Source organism: Acanthochromis polyacanthus, chromosome 2 (assembly GCF_021347895.1).
Source record: "Acanthochromis polyacanthus isolate Apoly-LR-REF ecotype Palm Island chromosome 2, KAUST_Apoly_ChrSc, whole genome shotgun sequence".
Classification (NCBI taxonomy): Eukaryota; Metazoa; Chordata; class Actinopteri; family Pomacentridae; genus Acanthochromis; species Acanthochromis polyacanthus.
Window position 1 is genome coordinate 24,285,413 of NC_067114.1, and position 20,379 is coordinate 24,305,791.

Consider the following 20,379-nt stretch of genomic DNA (forward strand, 5'->3'; position numbering starts at 1 on the left):
GTGATTTGAAGGATATCTGTTCTGTTGTGTTATATTTTTATTTTAATTGTATTAAATAGTGCTCTGTTCTGTGTTTCAGTTGTGTGTGTGATAAGATACTGAAATTGGATTCTAGATTTTTAAGATTCCCATGTTATTTTAGCTGGGTGACCAACAAGTTGATTTTCCGTGTTTTGGGGTTAAAGGCTCCGCTTCCTGTGTTCCTCTGTGAGCAGAGCAAGACTCCCAACAGTGACAGATATAGGTCACTCTCTACTAGAGCGCTGCTTGATTAAATATGGGATGGAAGTAAAGGATTTGAAGAGAAATCAGTTATGTTTACACGGCTGCTCCTTGAAATGAAGAATCAAAATTCCATTGGAGTTTGGCATTGAATTTACTTTATTTTATTCTGAATTAATGGAGCAGCTCATGTGGCTCATAATAACCCATAAGAACCTACGGTGACACCAGTGTAACAAGCACTTTGAGTGTCCCAGTCTCTTCCTTGTAAAGCTTTATGTCTGACCTTAACTCATTAAGTCCTTTAAGGAAAAATGGGTCTGGGTTCTTATGGGATAAACTATCACTGCCTCTTTTAATTATACAGTTCCTTGTGGGTATATGATGCTGGACAGTGATGCTATAAAATCAAACTAATGTATACATTTTTTTGGTGTCTGCAGAATGATGAACCACTGACAGGAGGCGACAGCGCCAGCGAGGTTTCTGTATCCTGCTCTTCCACAGACGACACTGCCAGCGTGGGCCCGTCCAGTTCTAGTCCTGAAGACAGCCAGGGCCTCGGCTGCAGCTGGAGCCCAGAGGAGGGCATCCAGACTGGAGCTACTGTCACTGCAGGACTGGATGGTGGAGGTGGAGGAGGAGGAGAAGCTGAAGAAGAGGCCAAAGACAGAGTGACGGAGGTGCCTCGGCGTTCCTCGCTCTTCCGAAACAGCATCCGCTCCCTGTCGCCTCTTCGCCGCCACAGCTGGGGTCCTGGAAAGAACAACGGAGGAGACGCAGAGATGAACCAGAGGAGGTGAGAGCGCGAAGGGGGCTGGTTTATATTGGGTCGGTTGGTAGATGAAGGCTTTCTAATTACATTGTGGATGACGTTGAATTGAGCGTGAGATGGGAATGTTACTCTTTTGTCCTGGCATTAATCTGGTGTTCGTGGATGTCAGTAGACCTGATGTGTGCAGATGTCAGTATTATTAGAGCTTGTTGATGTCACTTTCTCTGTGCTTCCTCCTCCTGCTGGGAGCAGCTGTGTTACCGTTTGTCTGACATTGGTGGGAGCTACCAATATTGTGCACACAGATGCACACAAAGGCACAGATACACACATCAACTTCATGCACATGTTCTCACACTTCTACACATAGAGCCGCACACCCATCCACACTCACAGGAACATGTACAGCTGTCAAGGGTTAGCACAAATTACTTCACACTCACATCGTCTCACCAGCAGCATATATTAGGAACAAGACCTTGATAGCTATTTTGTCATCACTGATCAAACAGCAGCCTCCCACAGACTATCTGCAGAGGCAATTTTTTAAATTCTTCGAATGTGCTATGACCTCAGATCATTGCATTTCATCATGTAGGAATGTCGTGTGCTCTGTTTAATGGTGTCAGAGTCATATATTGTTCTGTGTAATGTAAATATACTACACAAGTCTGTGCCACAGAGTAGGAGTAAAAGCAGAAAAACATCTGCTGCAGGCATTTATCAGCTACTATTTTTATGATATCTAGTGGGGGCAAAAACAGGCCACCAAGCTTTCATCTGGTGTCTTGCTTTGTAGTGTAACTAATGACAGAAAAGAGAATAATTTTTGACTGCAGGTGCACTTCATAGACAAACATGAGTCACCTACAGAATTATAAATAAGACAAACATTTAGAGGACCTTGAGCTCTTGTACAGGAACAGCACAATAAATGTAATAAGAGTTAATTAGCGAGACAAACATTTTTCTGGTGTTTTGTCGGATTTGCCTTGAGTTTTCTACCGTTCAGTCCCCTTTTAAAGCAAAAGTTCAACATTTGGTAATTGTGATTTTTTTTTTTGCTTTCTTGCCTAGAGTTACTGGAAATGACTATTAACAGTGAACCATACATATACGTTACTGAAGCATTTGATTCATTCAGCCCACAATGACTCCGTCCTCTGTTCAGCATCTCTGCCCTCAGAACCAGCTGTCCGTCTTTCTGTCAGCACAGAGCAGAGCAAAGAAAAGCAGCTGGTCATGCTGTTTTTGCCAGGCAAAATGACATAGTGACAGAACTTTACTGGCTAAAAGTAGTTTTCATGCAGCCTTAGTATTAGGGAATCAGCAATGTATGTGTCATTGTTATGTTGTTACATTCATTAACACATTCATAGTAAATTCATGCGTTTATTGATTATATTGAATTGAATAAACTTGTGTGATTTCTGTAGAGATTACAGGCAACAAAGCATACCAAAGAAAAAAAACAAAAATCATGCACATTACCCAGGTGATGTGCATCTCAGTTGCATTCCTCTGAGTTGACATGGATTGATGCATTTGAAACAATGGAAGCTTGCCTGTCCTTTGAGATGTGCAAGTAACAAAGATCAAAAGCACCTCTAAAAGCTATTTGTTTCAAACTGGCCTTTTGAGGAAAAGATGATGTCTGTGCAGTAAACATGACACTGCCAGCAGCAGGGTGTTCTCTTACCTTAGCATAGATTGGAAACACCGAGGCTGGTTATGTCCAAGGTTTATAAAACCTACCCACCATCACTTTGAAGGCTCACTGCTAAAAAAAAAAAAAAAAAAAAAGGCTCACAATTGACAGGAATGCTGAAAATTGCTAAATGCTATCTCCTTAGTCCTACTACATTTTGAATGAACGGATATTAGAGTGGTGTCAGTCTTCTAATTATAGCTCTTGGCAGGACAGCAAATATCTTTCCCTTTTAGATCATTATTCTAAACAAACACTAGCTTTATCACTTTATAATGGTAGCATGCGCCTCGCACACACAATAGTGCCCATAGAAAGCCAACATGCTAAAAGATCATGAAGTTATCATCAATTAAAATAATTCTAGGGCTCCAGACTAACTTTTTCACTCTCACCTTGTCGCAGGCGAAACGCGTCACTTGCTAAATATCTTCTTATTGATAGACACTACAATTTACCAATGTTCCCTACACGCCCCTCATTACAGGCTGCAGTAGCTGCAGCGCTCAGACAGGTGTGTGACCAAAAAATATTTTGAAGAGTTAAACTAGAGCCTTCTAATGTCACATTTGTTCCATATGAAACCGATTTTTTTTTTTTTCTACAAGCGCTCTTTTATGAGTGGAAAAAACACAGCACATGTAGCTGTGTTCCACGTTTCCCAAGAAGGCTGCATTTCTAAGTGTAAATACTACAGTGCACCAAAGTTAGAGAAGTACTACTCTCTACCATTGTGATTAACACAGTAGCTTCCTGTGCTGGTTAGAGTGGCACCAATAGGATGATCATCATGCACTCGCACAGTGCGACAACTTGAAATTTTAAATGGCAAACTGTTAAAAAAAAAGGTCGCAAATGTGACCATTTTGGCCACAGTCTAGAGCCCTGAATTCATTAATTTATGTATTGCTTATGTTCTTTCTGATGCTCCGTCCTTTTAAATCCCAACTCATCTCACCCTCATCCACCACTTGCTGTCTCTCTTTCCATCACCTCCAGTTCCATTCGTAGCCCTGGTGAGGGGAAGCCGGCCTTTCACAGGAGAAGGTACTAATGCATCACGTTTACCCGTTCATGTGTTGTTGACATTCACTTGTTTCCTGGTGACATGCATTGGCAAATTTATGTAGGTGTGACCTTTGTGGATCCCCCAATTTTGTATGTATGCTTGGTGAACTGCTGCTGCATTCTGCTCCATCCCTGCAGGCTACTGTGCTGAAAAATGTTCCTCTCCTTTCACCCCTGTGGGAATGTGCACAAACTACTGTGGCAAATAGATGGCTGTGGCGCTGGTGTTGTGTATTGCAGTGGTAATAACAAGCAGCCACACAGAAAGAGAGGAGTTTAGCTCTGTGGGTTCAGCTGCGTTGAGGTAGAAATGCACCAAGGATTTTTTTTGGATGTAATAAGATCCTGTAGGGAATTTTTCACATCAGCAAAGTTTTAAATTCAATCAGGATTTGACAGTGTGCCACAGCAGTGAAATCAGAATGGAAGTTGTTTTAGCTGTAGAATGACTTTGTAGACTGTGTAAATCACTGCTCTTTGACCCAGAAGGAAAGAGGAGGAAATACTGAAGAAGGAGCCAACCAGCTTCCACCATTAAGTGATCCTAATCGTATGACCCGGAGTAGAGTTTCAGTTCAATCGGCTGATCCAAACTCTCACCCTGAGCATATGAGGGTTGTTGAATTTGAAATGGCCTCATAACTGTAACTGACATCCATCCATATCCACAGCGAGCTTCTTTAGTTAGGGCTGATGACTGCAGTCACAAATTTGTCCTTGAGTATTGTAGAGTAGGCTTTGGACTCAAGCAACATGTCACTTTCAAATTTCTACAATATGAGGGTTCATAAAATATGTTCAGAGACTGTGCCTGTAAAAACCCAAACCATACCTGAACTAAATTTGGTCACCATCCCTGTAGAAGTAGCCTCCTTTTGCAGTGAAACAGCACTCCCTGAGCTCCTGCAACGCTTGTAGTACTTCTGTTATGTTATCCCATTATGTAAACATGTCAAACACTACCTGAATGAGTACTGAAGCTCCTAAAATGTGTCAAAGACTCAGCCCTTCAACCTGAATGCCATTTTAGGGAAGAGGAAAAAGGAACAGTGTATCAAACCTGGTGAATAGGGCAGGGAGTGACGATCGTGTTGTTGTGGCCAAAAGAAGCCATATGTAATCACCATGCTGTAGCCAGGTGCAGAGTGCTTTGGACCACCCACATGCCATTGCACCACAATTCAGGTTGCAGAAGGTTACAGTAGAGCTCTGCCTTGATTGTCTGATTGTGAGGGACTTATTCCCCATGCACAACTATAAAAATGTCTAAGAAAACAAAGAGCATGCTTCTGCCATGCTGCTGGCCTGACATGCTTTGTCTGTTCATGGAAACTGTATACTTTTCCACAGTAAAACCGCTGTCTGTTTTGTTGGTGGTAGCTGCAGACTTCTGGTCATCAATACTGATTTTCGTCATGACTGACCCAGAATGGGATATTTTCCTTTCTGTAAAACAAAGGTCCTACTGTTTATGGCGTGTTACTGCTAATGCATGTTGCATGCATGCTGCTATGATGCTCTCTATGCATACAGCAAACTTTCAACCCTCACAGATTCCAGATGGTGGCCAGAATGAGATTAAAGGCCAGGCAGTGGTGTAGATGGAGCACATAAGAGACATGCAAAATGTCTGTTGGCTCTGGAAAAAGCCCATAGTAAGTTTTCTGATAATGTTTAAGATTGTAAAAGGCTGTTCGGTCTTCTGTAAGATTTTGATGTTTTATCAACAGTAGGTTGTGGTGCCTGTAATTAACTCAAATCAGCTGTAATTAGAGCTTCACAGAGTTCCACCTGGAGCCTGATAAACTGTCTCTATGTGAGCTGAAACATACATCTTTAACATTTCTGTGCTCCAGATTCTTGTCACCGGATCTGTGACTAGCCAATAATGGCCGATAATAACAGGGCTCCTCCATATCTGTCAGGCTCTAATTAAGATATGTCTCTCATTGTCATGGGCCACTGCTGTAACCATCTGGCCACATCTGTTACATTCAAGGAAGCAGTCGCTCCCACAGCAGTGGTTCCAGCAATGCTAATAGTGCCCAGGCTATTCTGACGTTATTGCATTACAGTGAAACAGCTTGGGTTGACGTTGATTTCCTTTGTGCTGCTGTTTTTACCACAACACTGCAGCAGGAAATTAACTTGAACCCATTTACCATGTTTATGTTTCACACTGTGAAACTGTTGTTGTACAGTTCGTACTCTGTCCACTTATTCCAGTACAGTGTGATTGTCCTCAGACAGCCCTGTAACTCTGTCCTTTCCACATCCTCCTCTGTCTGCTTCCCTGTCACTCTGCCATACTTGCTTGTCCATCCTTCCATCACTCCTTTATCTCATCATCTCCTAACTGCTCCACCTCACTCTCTGTTAGCATCAGCTGGTGCCCTCCTGCTGCTCCCCACAGCCACGGTGTGGAGGTTGTTAGTTCCCTCAGGTACAGTGTGTGTTGGTGTGCGTTAGATATTTCCTTTTTTGCTCAGAACATATGACCTTCTTTGAATAGGGCGTATTCATATGCTGCTTGATTTGCATTTATCGTTGTTCTGGCTGTATATGCCTGTGTTTGTGTGTGTGTGAATGCCCTGCCCAGCAAGTCAGTAGCTTCCTGCAGCTGAGAGCTGCAATAGCTGCTGGTGTTATTCATGTTTCAGTATGGAAGACCTTGTGGCTCTGTAGGATAGTGTGTAATAATACTGCCAGGAAGGACACCTTAATATGACAGATATAGTCATCTACATTTACAGCCCAGAGGATAGGTGAGTGCCGCTTCACACTGGTCACTGATAATCACCAACTCATGATTCTTTTAGTCCAGTTTTAGTTAGCGATGCTTGAATGTGTTGGACTGATGATTTGCTGGATAATGGAGCGCCATACAAAGCCAAGGGCTGGAGATAAGGGAGATTTACTGCCGGAGCTTTAACTATCACAGAGTCAGTCCCGAAGCGGATAGAGCTGCAGCCTTGTAGCATAGCTCATCCTGAAATGTAGCTGCAGTTTTCCTCTCCATAATCATTGTATAGGATTTTTCAAGGCCTCTTATTTCCAGTCATAGATCGATGTAATTGGGTTTGTAAATCACAGCTGCACAGCTCGCTATGCTGATGCTGATGTTGGAAGTCATTTGCAGCTGCTTCAGCTGTAAATCTGCACCAGAGCCCAGTGATAACTCAGCTGACTAAACAGTGTGCAGGACCAGCTGTATGTGCATGTCTGTCAACAGGTGCATGTGTGCATGTTTGTGTTTGTTGCAGTAGTACATGTGTGTACCCAGAAATGTGTGATGAATGGTCTGGAGAGGCCAGTGAAGTGTGTGTGTGTGTGTGTGTGTGTGTGTGTGTGTGTGTGTGTGTGTGTGTGTGTGTGTGTGTGTGTGTGTGTGTGTGTGTGTGTGTGTGTGTGTGTGTGTGTGTGTGTGTGTGTGTGTGTGTGTGTGTGTGTGTGTGTGTAGTCATACTACAGTCATTCCTCCTACATTGAGGTCACCTTTTCCTTCTGTTTATCCACACAGCTACAGCCTAGAGGGGCTCAGTGGGGGCCAAGAAGAGCTGAGAGCCCCCACAACCCAGGGGCCTCGTATCGTGGAGCCTTTAAGGATGCCCCGGCATGACAGTGATGACAGGGGCTCCCTGGTTTCCCTGACAGAAGAACAGGAGGAAAGAGGGGAGCAGGGCAGACTATATGACCCGGTCAGCTGACACACATACAACACACACACACACACACACACACACACACGCACACGCACACAAGCACACAAGCACATCAAGTTTGTCCTCTAGATGTCAGATTTTCATAGTATCACACAGTTGGCCCAAAGGAATCCTCAAAAACATTTTCAGCCTAATTCATGAGAAGAGGAAAGGATTTGTACAGCTTGTACATAAACAAGACTTAAAGTATAAACAGTCAGGGGAAATTTGAGATTTGTCAGTTTGGGGATTAGTGAGAATTAATAAACATCGCTTTCCTCAGGCGACCGTACTCTGTTCTCGCTGAATTTAAAACAAATTGTGAACATAACATCACTAATCAAATGTCTAGTTTCCCTTTTTAGTTGATGGTTCCTGTTTCTAGTTCAGCAACTGATGACGTTTTGTTCCACATTATGCCTGGCTGGCTGTTTCACATCATCAAGCATTGGGTTAAATTCAACCTTGTGTTTCTTGCTCTGCAGAAATCAAGGCCATATCGGCCTCTTCGAAACAGCTGTCCTCCCATGAGCCTGCCCCTCACCAAGTCTGTATCCATGCTAGCTATCAGCCAGAGAGACATCGATGGTAAGTGACAAGTTGGGAGGCTGCTTTGCTGTTTGAACTTCAATATCACGTCAAAGTTACCAATTCAGTCAAGTCATTACTTGTAATGTTCAACTTCTCAGAGTTTTTGGTCAGTCAATTATTTTTCAGTGATCTTAATAGATTGAATTACACGTAGCGTATTCAGAATGTCAATTCTCCAAGTTGTTTCACATGGTCCTATTTGTAAAATGGACACGATCATTTCAGGGTGTAGATGCGTATTTTTTCCAACTGTCAGTCAAAACAATGATGGAGAAATAACTGGAAGAGACAGTAAACAGAGCCACACAAAGAGAATTAAATGCTAGTTAAATATGCAGTTAATGCAGCAGAATTGTTCCAGACTTTCACAGATTTCTTGATCTCTATCACTTGCGATTTATCGAGTGTTGTCATGACATCACTACTATTCATCCCCAGTCACATTAGTTTGGTAAAAAGTGACTTCATTTTAACAAATGATCAGTGCATGTTGTGGTTCTTTCCTCCCTGCCCCCCAGCGATAGGACGCCTGAGACGTAAGAGGCGAATTTCCTTCTCTTTCAACCTTTCCCCCATCCTCACCAAATCTAAATCTCAGTTCATTTATGGGGACTCCTCATCTAGTGATGATGAGGATAACTTGAGTAAGTACTGAATTGTAAACATAGTTGCAGTAGAAAATAGATGTGATGTCAGAATCAAAGCAGTAGCTGTTCTTGTTAGAGCTCTGGATCTAGTAGTGACTGTAACCCATTCACGATGTGAATGTGAAAATAATGATGGCTTATCCTGCTAAGAAGGGTCACAAGCAGTGCAGCCAAACAAAAATTGTGTTTTATTAGGAGGAAGGTATTAAAATCACAGACACACCCAGTTATAATGAAGCAGTCAGCCAAGTACCCAGATTAAAATGCCCGCCTGTGACTGGATGAAAGGTGTTTGTGCCAGCTCTCAAGAGGGGTCAAAACTCTTTCTAGAAACTCAAATAGAAGTATCAATGTGTCCTGAGTGAAATATTCAGTTTTTACTATCTAAAATTCAGTTTGGCGTGTGCAGTTTTGCTCTCTGTTGAGCTGATGCCTTTACAGAGACAGAAAGAAATTAATTTTAGCCTAAATATAACTAAATGCTGAAAGCTGAAGCAGCAGGAAAGTTCAGGTACAACAGACTTGTCTTAGGAAACCGTTAATTACTGTTGATGTTAAGCTACTTGCAGTGTGAATGTGCAATTAGTATACGCTTGTAGTGAACTGATTGGTGTAGAAAGCCACTTTTCTACTCGGCAGCAGACACTGTGGTAATAATTCCTGTTGCTCACACTAAATAAGAACTTGGCTTCTCCTGTCCCCTACGTAGCTCAGCATTTAGCTGACCTTTACAGAAAATTTGCCTTTCTTTAGTCTCTTTGGAAAAAAATAAACACAGTCACCAGAGAACAAGGAAAATAAATCGTCATAAACACTACAGCGGAACTCAGGAAACCTTTGTCTTCCCTCAGGATGAATATAAGCCTGTCACCTGTATTCAAAAACACCACTCCTTCTGTTTTCTTATCTGTGAGATATTTCCATTAGCTCTCTGTCTCCTTGACTGTGTTGCTAGCAACATGGGGAGGCCAAAACTTTGCCCTCATTATCTTGTTTTGGGTTTGACTTTCTGATGCAGAGCTGGGAAACAATGCTCTGGATATTTTCCTGGGTGGAAATGTTTGCTCAGGAGAAAGCAGATTGCTCTGTAGAAAATTGCATGTGTGATATTTGACTATATGGCTGCTACTTGACCAAGACTGCGGTGTATGCTTTGAGTAAATCTTTCATTATTAAAAATTTATGTCAAGTTTTGTCAGATAAAAAATACAACAAAATCAGAGATAACACAGCAACATCACTGAAGACAGAAAAAAAGACAATTTGAATAATAGAGGAGATGGATCTGAGTGCAAGTTAGCTATAAACAGTGATGGCTTTGTGTGGTTCATTTCATAATGAGATCATAAAATATAAAATCCATATGTTTCAAAATCTCTCTCTCTCTGTGTATATATATATATATATATATATATATATATATTATATTTAACCGAGGGGTACCAACAATTTTGTCCACGTGTGTGTGTGTGTATGTATATATATATATATATATATATATATATATATAAACCCTAATTTGAAGAGTCCTTCTTGCTGCTCTTTCCCTGAATTATTTGGTTGTCAGCCCCTGCAGAGCTCTACAAGAGCATCTAACGGCTAAAAACCTTGCCCAAAGGCATTAAAGTCACTCATTTTAGTCTCAGCCAAATCTTTGGAGCTAGCACATAAAACTGACAGCCTCCTGGTCAAAAAATGTTTTCCTAACCATTGGGTCAGTGAGGGCATTCACTGACTGTATATTCAAGGACATGGTGGTTTGTGTGGTCAGCCCTACACAGAGATTTTCACCACTTGAAATATATGGCACACGAAAAACTTCCACTTGACAAGGATAAAGTGAATGGAGATAAGCAAAAAAACAAAAGAACACTCCCCTTTTTTTTTCCTGCTCCTGAATCTTTGTCCTCCTTCTCACTTCCTTTCTTGTTTCTTTCCAGGTATGAGGTCGTTTTCTAGCACCTCTGGGTCACTAGCATACAGGTCAGTCCAATTCTGAGCATACACAATACCGGAAAACTGTTCTTTAGACTTTTACTGCTGCTGGGACATTTATAGTCCTATAAAGAACAGTGTGGAGAAGCAGTCAAATGATTCCATGGGACCGCGGAACCATTACAGTGGTGTGAAGAACCATTCCAAAATGTGTGAACAGGTATGCTTTTTGAATGCAACTGTTTGAGACTAAAATTAGTGTGTGTGTGCATATGTGTGCTCCAGTATTTCAGAGGAGGAGCCTGGGCCTCTGCGGAGCGACACTGAAGGAAAAAGCGTGACAAAAGTCAGCCGGACCTTCAGCTACCTCAAGAACAAGATGTACAAAAAGACCAGGGTGAGGGAATGTAGAATTTTTAATTCTTATCAAAACTGTTACAAGTCTTTAAAGGAACATTTACTGTACTTTACTATATGTTACTTTTTATACAGTTTTGTCACAGCTTTTAGCACTGTGCTTGCTCAAATTTCAGCCACCTTTTACAGGCTCTTTTTTAAGCATTTATCCTTTTAACCAAGGAGGAGTGAACACCAATCTGCTTTTCAGCTTCACGCTGCTCCACATTTGTATGTCTGAACGCATTCACACTGGGATCTGCCCTGTGCATCTTCTTTTGTTGGCCTCTGAGCAGCCCCAGTTGAACAGCTGGGGGTTGCTTGTCTTGCTTAAGGCCAAGTCAGTGTTCCTTGTAACTTCCCCTATTCACATTTCCCCGACTTGGTGTTGAGCTCACGTCACTTTCTGGTCTCAGACTGAAATCTGAGTTTGTAAGATGTGGTCCAAATGATCTTCCTCTGTCATCCATTACAGGGCCATGTTAGGGGATTTACCTAAAATGTCTTGTTTCCTGTGAGGATATAAAACATTTCATACTACATAGAAAGGGACAATAGTCTTCAATTATCTGTTAGATGAAATATCTATCAGATAAAGTGATTTTAGCAAGAAGAAAAAACACCCAAATACCATTAAGTATTGAACTGAGTTGCCCTGAAGCAAAATTATCTTCAAATTGTCACTGACATACTGTATTGCCATAACCATTAATGTGATTAGGGTATACAGTTAGAAAAACCTGGACTTCTAAACTGTTCTCATAACCAGTCCTTTAGAGAAAAAGACCATTTAATTGAATTTCCTCAAAAATTGCCATGGAAACTATTTTTAAAAGTCTTACAGTTGATTTATAGACATTATAGGCAGTAATTTTAGATAGATGGTGTTTTTATATCCAATTGCAGACTGTCAGGAGACATTACACAGCTATAAACTCTGCATGGTGACTGTGACAGTAGATTGGGCCACAGAGTCTCAGTCAGACCAAAAGTGAACACAGACACTCAGACTAGTTACTTGCAAGTTCAACAGCTCATAGTGGCCAAATGCTGATTTTAGTAAAAATGATAAATGAATTAATCATCTTTCGTAGTTAATCATCGACTCATGCAATGCCGCTTTTGGATCTCATTAATGCACTTAATTTCATCATTAAAAACTAGAGTTACATACTGCTTGGAAGTGCTGAAAAAAATCTGGTATAATAATAAATAATTCTAGTTCGTGTGCTTTCTACTGCTCTTCCATCATCCATAATTGGAAGGATTATGAAACAAGCACCAAAATGCCTTCTATGCAGTGTTAAAAGAGTCTGAAAAATCCAAAGCTTACTGTACTAAATTTGCCCCAGGTTTTTTACTGGGTTCACCCCAAATATCCCAGATTGAGAAATAAATTGGGTATGCATAGTTACTGAGATGTCTGCTTTCCGTAAACTTGCAGCACTTACAAAGAGACAGTGAGGGGTGAACAGGAAGTAAAACAGGAAGACAGAGTTGGCTGTGGTTTTAGAATCTCCTCTTTAACCTCAGTCATCGCTTTGCTTTTAAAGTGACAGGATTCTGAAAGAGCTTAGCTACCACTGACAGCTGCTCTTCTCTGTCAGAGATCAAAATTACTGGCCATCAGTAAAAGTTTGATGTTTGAAATGGACTCACTTTTGATTTTAATAGGCCATGTCAGGGTTACTGGATAGAACCTAATATTGACAAGTGTGTTCAGCGACAACAAAAGTAGCCACCTCAGTAACCGCAGTCAGCTCCACAGCACATTAACACTAATGCCTTTGTTGTTAATTGACAAGAAGAGGACTTTCTTAAGAAGTGAACTTTGACTGTTCAAAGTTAATTTTTGACTTCAGCTATTTTCAATGTGCTGCTTAGATGCAGCTTTGGCACAATATCGAAAGTGTAGATGTTCTGGAAACTGATCTGCTTTGTGCAGTTTTGTCACATCGTCTGTACCAGACTAAAGGGGCATTGCAGAAATAGCACCTCCTGTAGCGAGGCAGTCACTTCCTCTTTGCAGCTTTCCTAATGGAGCCCCAGTGCTGGTAGTAGCTGCCGCTGCTCAGCCACAGTCAGGGATGTTATACAGGAGATTCACAGGGAGCCATGGCTTCTCACTGAGATGGAAAAGCTGGCTAGAGGTAGGCTAACACGGTACTCTGGTTTCCCAGTCAAATCGTACTGAAAGAGACTGTCACAGTATCATGTTAAAAGTGACTAGTGTTCCCTTCTGGGATGATGGCTTTTTCCAGTGAAGTCATTGCCTGCTAGAATATGTTTCTCTAGAATGTCTTTTTGTTCAAATCTTTGGTTTAGATGTCACAAGTAATTGTTTCTCCTGTTGTGTTTGCTTGTAGCAAAACCAAACAGAATCTTCCTCTCTTCTAGTAAAGTGTCTATAAGTGTCTTTACATTTTTAAAAAATATTAACTTTTATATTATCAAAAACATGATTCTTAATGTCATTAAGAATACTTAATTAGCCATTTAATTCATACAAGTTTGTTCATCTGTTTGATCATTGGTCAGACGTTGGTGTCGAGAACGAATGCTGTGTGTTGTAATGCCTATGTGTTGTAATGGCTAGAAAACACACTGTGGTCCAGTCAGCGTTTCGGTATCTTGAAACAACTGAACAAAATGTGCTCTGGTGTGTCAGAGCTTTGTGGTCCTCTCAAACCAAGAGGCCCAGGGCTGGCCATTAAAACGTACTGGAAAACTCCATTTTCCCATTTCCTCTGGGTTTGGGTGGAGGCTCTGTGATGTAAATCCAAGAGAATAAGTGCTCTGTTCTTCTTTGCATCACTTTATGGGATTGTGATTCAGCTCAGTGTACAGAGATGACCAACATCTGAGGATGACCTCGTCCATTAATGCAGAGGCATCAGAAAGACAGCCCTGTTTTGGAAAGGTCAAAGATTTGATTCCCAGACAGTGTGTCTCCATCAGTAGTCGTGTATCCTGTAGAAGAGTGCCATCATAAGAGGGTCTGAATAAGAGCTTGACAGTAGCGGAGGAAACAGCACAATGTGTATTATAACAATGTGTCATGCCACAGTAGAAATGGTTACTGTTTGTAATACTTACAGTCATCTGAAGCATTACAAATGTTTAAAAATAGCAAATTATCAGCGTCTTGGCTGAAACATCCCACTGTCTTTAAATGAGACAAACCAGAAACAACTGTCTAAAACAAAAACACTCTTCATTTAAAAGAGTCCCTTAATGAGACAGTTTGTTGTCAGCATAAATAATGCATCACTTAATATGCAAACCCCCTGCTGTGTAGTACATCCGAGTAATAATGCTGCTCTGCAGGGTTTAGATTGGATATTTAACATTAGCAACTGGCCAAATGTTGAAACATTTTGTCAGTGTCGGGTATGTTAGTCTGCTCCACACGTATCCTGGATTCACTGGAAATCTTATTCTTTTCTAAACCTCTAATTGGATGATGAAAAAAGTTGAAGTAATTATTGAAGCAAAATTCATGCCTGGGTTATGTTCTCAACTGTTGTAATTCCACTTGTGCAGGAAAAGGAGCGAGAGAAAAAGGAGAAAGACAAGGAAGGCAAGGAGAAGGACAAGAAGACTGTGAACGGTCATCTTTTTGCACCAGTCAGCTCAAATCAGGCTGCCCAGTGCTCCCAGTGCAATAAGTCTTTTAACAACAAGGAAGCTTTCTATTGCACATGTAAGTACCTCTGTCTGCTCTTTTCTTTTTTATTTCTTGCAGTGATCTTTTGCTCCAGTCTTTTTTTTTTTTTGGCTATTTGTTAATGATCAGAACTCCTGTTGGTTTAAGTCAAATTGAAGCCCAATTAGTGCTGTGAGCCTTTATTAACAGAATTCATCTCATTATAGTGTCATTACTAATCTGATAACATGCAAAGCTGCGCTTTCAGAAACACACAACACTGAACATACAGAGAGCAGATAGAGAAGGCTATAGTGGAAATGAAAATGTCCTCAGGGGCATCCATGATCATCCATGAGTCATACAGCTGTCCAGCAGGTCATGTCAATCCCCTATAAAGGTCCCGTGAATGACCATGGACCAGGCAGGTTACATCTATGGTCACATATGTATTTAAAACGTTACATTTATAGAAAAGTATCATTTATTTATTTGCTTTGCATTTGATCAGATTTCAAAATACAGGCCTGTCAATGCCCTTGATATAAGCAAAGATTTAGCTACCTGAAAGCCTGAATGTTTTGTATAAATAGCTTTGTGTAGTCAGGGTGTTGCCTTGTCAAAACAGACCCGTCACTGTACTCTGTGTCCTCCTTATTGGCAGTTAGCTGTCTGGCTGGATTGGCCTACTTGTCTGAACCAGCTTCATGATTTTGTGTGAATAGTGAAACTCCCCAAAGGGCTATTTCTAATGCACCCAAGTCAGACTTTCAGTACAGACAACAACACAGCTTCTGCATTGTTTTTCCACTGGAGGAGCAGCCCTAAAGAGGATGTAGTTTATTGCACAAGTCTTTGGCACAACCCCAGATAAAGCCTAAAAAGGAGAAACCAGCTCTGCGATGGATCACAGCGATCGTCTCAATGGTCACAATATGCCTCAGATACTCCAGACTGGTGAAAACAGCTTTTGTTGTGTTCAGTCGTTCTGGTTCAGATCATTAAAACCACTGACAGTTGAGAGGGTGTGTTGTGGAGGTTTGTACTTGCAGATGTCTGGCTGGTGTCCATTCAGCACACCAATACAGTGGTCCTTTGTCTAAGATTAGCTGGAATTAATGGACATCCACATAAAGCAGTAGAGTTCCCAATAAAACCATGAAGAATAGAAGAGGGAAAGGGAGAAAACAGTGCAGGAGTTTTGGATAGTTTTACTGTGCAGGTCATAATTAGATATATCACATTTTTTTCCACCAACATTTTTTTTCCCCAGTAACACAGGAGACTATTTTTGGGCAATAGATAGAGAGACTTTTTTAACCTCTAATTGTGACAGCATCGCTGCCTTTCTACACTTGTTGGGTTACACAGCATTATTTTGTCACCTTAACTGAGACCGCAAGTCTCCTCATGTAATCCTAAGATCGGAAATGTATGCATGCTAAAAAGGTTCGACAAGGTCTGATAGTAGGATTGTGAGTTTCACTTGTGCAACATGTCTGTCAAATATAATTCTGTGTGCTGGAACATTCTGGTGTGAAAATTAGTGGAAACTTGGTGCAGCCTTGTTACAGAGCTAGATTTTGACACGATCAGAAACAGTTCTTCCTCTTGTTGTCAAGCACTTCCTGATTAACAACAGCAGTTGTGTTGTTTTTTTTCTACAACTATGTACACAAATGGCAGTATTAAATATGAACGCTGCATGGCTGGTTCTAAAGGGAACCAGGATAATTTGAGGCCTTCTTTGAATGAGATCAGATTACAGAATAGATCTTATTTCATTGATCTAGAATGAGGACTTTGTTCCTAAATAGTGATTTGGGAATGTTTACATAATTGAAATTTTCCCATGCAGTTCAGTGGTTATGTGTGTGTGTGTGTGTGTGTGTGTGTGTGTGTGTGTGTGTGTGTGTGTGTGTGTGTGTGTGTGTGTGTGTGTGTGTGTGTGTGTGTGTGTGTGTGTGTGTGTGTGTGTGTGTGTGTGTGTGTGTGTCATTCCACAGCCTATCTGTTTTTTTCCCCTTCGTCCATGAGCAGTATTACCCTCCGATTGCATCACATGCTCTGCTCCAGTCTGGCTTTCATTAGCGGGCTGGTGGAGTTTCCTGGCTGGCTATGAAAACCAGTCACAAATTCTAGCCCCCACCTTTCCGCACACCCTCACTGGCCCCACCACCACCACCACCCTCACCAGGCTCATAGTATTCACAGCTGCTTTTCTTTTCAGACTGCAATGCTTCCGTCCACAAGGGCTGCAGGGACAGTCTGCCTGTTTGTGCCAAGGTGAAGATGAAGGTACAACTTCCCTCACGTTACTCCACCACTGATTCTGTAGTATTGTGTTGTCCTGCAGCTAATATCGATTTTCTTTTCACTTATGTTTTTATTCTCTATTTAGTTGCCCAAACAGCAGTTTGCAGTTCCAGATTCAAGCTCTTTTCCTACAGTCACAATGAGGAACAAATGTGAGTGTCGAACCAAACTAATCATCATGGCCAGCAATTATTTTTAGATTTATTGACAAAACTCTAATAGAAGGACATATTGATTTTCATTTTCTGTTTTAATCCTTATTTCCAGCAAAATTAGCAAGAAGAGTGGTTCCTGTATGTTCACTGTGATGCACTATGATAACAAAGAATTGTTGTGGGGCTGTTTTTAGATCCAGGATTTTTTTTTTTGCAAGGTTACTCTCAAGAAAATTCATCAGTACTCAGGATATGAAGGACTCAACAAGTCCTCTAGCCTACGCTCAGAGTTTTTCAAAACCCGTAATGTCAGTTGTTTAATCAACAAACTATAAAAGTTATCTTTTTTTCTTGCAAAATGATTATTATGGAGATGGGGGTTTACAAGAGTTCTTCAAAGAGGATCCACTGTGGTTGTTTAAAGGGGTGCAGGTTGCAGCTCTATTATAAACTGTAATATAAATTGTCTCTGGTCCAGCTGGTGGGACGAGGGAACGTCCCTGGTCGGCCATCTTGTCACCTGAAGACCCTTCATCCCTGATAATGTCATCATCACGGAGACATACCAGCATTATGACTTTCCATGGAAACAACCTCTCAAAGAGTCTGTCAATAAGCAACATCGCTGGGTGAGCGGCAGTGTGTGTGTGTTTGTTTTTGTGTGTGCATGTGAAGCGGCACGTCGAGCCTCAGGCATTCACATTTCCATTTAAATGACACAAAATCTTTCTGTTGCTGTTTGACCTTTGTATTGAAGCCATTTTTAATTGTTTGGTGTTGTCTTTATTTGCCTTCTCTGATTTTTTTGAACACTGTATTTGACAGCTGCATTATTATTATTTCTCCATGCAGCCCGGTGTTTGATGAGATGCCCATTAAAGGCCTGCGGTATCTCTCTCAGTCCACCGACTCCCTCAACAGAACCAACCAAGTTACAGAATCCATGGAATCACTCACTGATGAAGGTCAGTACACACTCACAGAAAGTCAACTTAAAAAAAACAACAGAATAATATTTTGATAATGATGTCAATGTAAACGGTGTTGTTGGTTCAGGAACAGAGATGATGGACGGGCAGCTGATGGGAGAGTTTGAGGCAGATTCGAAAGAGCTGGAGGCCGACTCGTGGAGTTTAGGTGTGGAGCAGCAGTGCCTGCAGCAGCTGAACAAAGAGCTGGTAAAGAGGCAAGATGTCATCTATGGTACGTCTGATTACCGTGCACCTAATGCAGCGACTTTGACTTAACATAATATGTGCTTGACTTGATGCTAGAATGTTAATTGAAAAATGAAGAAAGACACGAGGTCTTTAAATGCACATGACCTTTCTTTTTTAATCAAGGTTAGTCTCTGCTTGGTTTTCTTCTCCTTTAATGTCAACTAGAAAGGGAGCATTTAGTTTTAGTAGACTATGGTCATTTTAAGCACAAAAAATGCCTAGAAGCATGGAATTAATGCCTTTAATACCCAGGTTGGTAGTATAAAAGCCTTGATGACTTTCTCTTGAATTTGCTTCAATTGCATCTCAATGGTCTGTTGAGGGTTTGCTTAATTTGCCTAATTTAAGTATGCATTGATACATTCTGCTTACTGTGCAAGTCCCTGAGATCCCTCTTGCTTTTGATTTGAATCTACTTGCAAGAAATCTCATTGACAATATTCTGAAAGCCTTCTCCTTTATATAAACTCTGCATTGACATGCAAAATAATGAATTCATAAAACTTTGTAGAACTGTGACACAGAATATGTGGATTCTTTGGTGTGTGAAGGATATAGAAACTGCAGCTTATGTGATCGTTTTGAAAAGGTAACACTTTCTTTTATGTCCTGCAGAGCTGATGCAGACAGAGATGCATCACATCCGGACGTTGCGTATCATGTCAGAAGTGTACAGCAAAGGCCTGCAGAAGGAGGTGCAAATGGAGCCGCAGACAGTGGAGAAGCTGTTCCCTGCTCTGGATGAACTCCTGGATCTCCACACGCAGCACCTCCTGCGCCTCCTGGAGAGAAAGAGGGAGAGCCAGCTTGAGGGGGGTGTCTTAGACGGAGGATTCATCATCAGCAGGATTGGAGACATCCTGGTCAGCCAGGTCAGTAGAGGAAGTAGTGATTTGGTCCTAATTTTTAAATGATTAAAAAAAAAGTTTGCAGGAGATTTAACACAAATTATTTGTGTGGAAATATGAAAGGTAATATGTACATTTCATGTAAAAAAAACATTTGTCTGAAATATTACATACATAAGAAACATTCCATTATCTACACTTTTTCTAAGTTATAGGGAGGTAAAGTATTATACTGTCAGGGATTTTAATCCTAATGCTAACCTTTATATTTGCCGCATAAATACACGTTTTATGTGAAGTTACACTTTGTGAACTAAATATTGCACCAAGTAGTGTCTACAGATCCAAAACATTTCTCTCAGCTCACTCTTAAAGTTCTAAAACTTTAAAATTAGACCCCGACCACATACAACATTACAGCTTTTTAACTCTCTTTGCTATGCTGTACAGTGTTTGCTTTGTGTATTCATGTCTGTCAAATCCTGTTCTAGTTCTCAGGATCCAACGGTGAAAGTATGAAGAGGGTTTATGGAAGATTCTGCAGCCGCCACAACGAAGCTGTCAACTTCTATAAGGACCTCCTGACCAAAGACAAACGCTTCAAAGCCTTTATCAAAGTTAGTGTGAGCCTTTTCTTTTGCATATTTATCAAGTATCTGCCAAGAAGCAGTGGTACTTTCTGGGGAAGTCTGTTTTCATGCTTTGTTTTTTTGCTGAATTATTGTAGAGGATGTCTGCTTTTCCAGACATGCTTGTTTTGGTTGAATAGGGTTCTAACAAACGTTGTTTTCTCCTTTAGACACTACTTGCTGTAGTGTTAAGCACAAGGCCTGATCTTGTTCCATGTTGCATTCATTACTGCTTTATTGTTCTATAATTAATTTAAGGTTTCTCCTTGGATTATGTGAAACCCTGCCACCTGTTGTGTGGGCATGTTTCACTAAAGTACCTTTTGTTTATTGTTTCAGAAAAAGATGAGTAGCAGCATTGTGCGGAGGCTTGGTATCCCAGAATGCATCCTGCTTGTGACCCAGAGGATAACAAAGTACCCTGTGCTGATTCAAAGAATGCTGCAACACACAAAAGGTTAGTTTCATGTTGACCTCTTCTCACTAGTCATCCATGTTTTTTGTGTATGCATAACCATTAGC

General features: G+C 41.0%; 1 protein-coding gene across 6 annotated transcripts in view; it reads left to right on the forward strand.

Moving 5' to 3' along the window:
- Positions 1 to 20,379, forward strand: part of LOC110961144 (A-kinase anchor protein 13) — a 110,397-nt gene that overhangs the window by 69,025 nt on the left and 20,993 nt on the right. For 4 of the 6 annotated variants that reach the window (XM_051940936.1, XM_051940946.1, XM_051940940.1 and 1 more), the window contains 15 exons: positions 666 to 1,021; positions 3,705 to 3,752; positions 7,294 to 7,471; positions 7,960 to 8,062; positions 10,653 to 10,695; positions 10,933 to 11,044; positions 14,587 to 14,746; positions 16,920 to 16,987; positions 17,091 to 17,157; positions 17,639 to 17,789; positions 18,013 to 18,125; positions 18,217 to 18,363; positions 18,996 to 19,252; positions 19,720 to 19,845; positions 20,197 to 20,314. In XM_051940936.1, coding sequence (XP_051796896.1) covers positions 666 to 1,021; positions 3,705 to 3,752; positions 7,294 to 7,471; positions 7,960 to 8,062; positions 10,653 to 10,695; positions 10,933 to 11,044; positions 14,587 to 14,746; positions 16,920 to 16,987; positions 17,091 to 17,157; positions 17,639 to 17,789; positions 18,013 to 18,125; positions 18,217 to 18,363; positions 18,996 to 19,252; positions 19,720 to 19,845; positions 20,197 to 20,314 — 2,047 coding nt within the window. Of the gene's footprint in view, positions 1 to 665; positions 1,022 to 3,704; positions 3,753 to 5,912; positions 6,217 to 7,293; positions 7,472 to 7,959; positions 8,063 to 10,652; positions 10,696 to 10,932; positions 11,045 to 14,586; positions 14,747 to 16,919; positions 16,988 to 17,090; positions 17,158 to 17,638; positions 17,790 to 18,012; positions 18,126 to 18,216; positions 18,364 to 18,995; positions 19,253 to 19,719; positions 19,846 to 20,196; positions 20,315 to 20,379 lie in introns of those variants that run through there. The other 2 variants (XM_051940952.1, XM_051940967.1) reach the window with 2 other exon arrangements.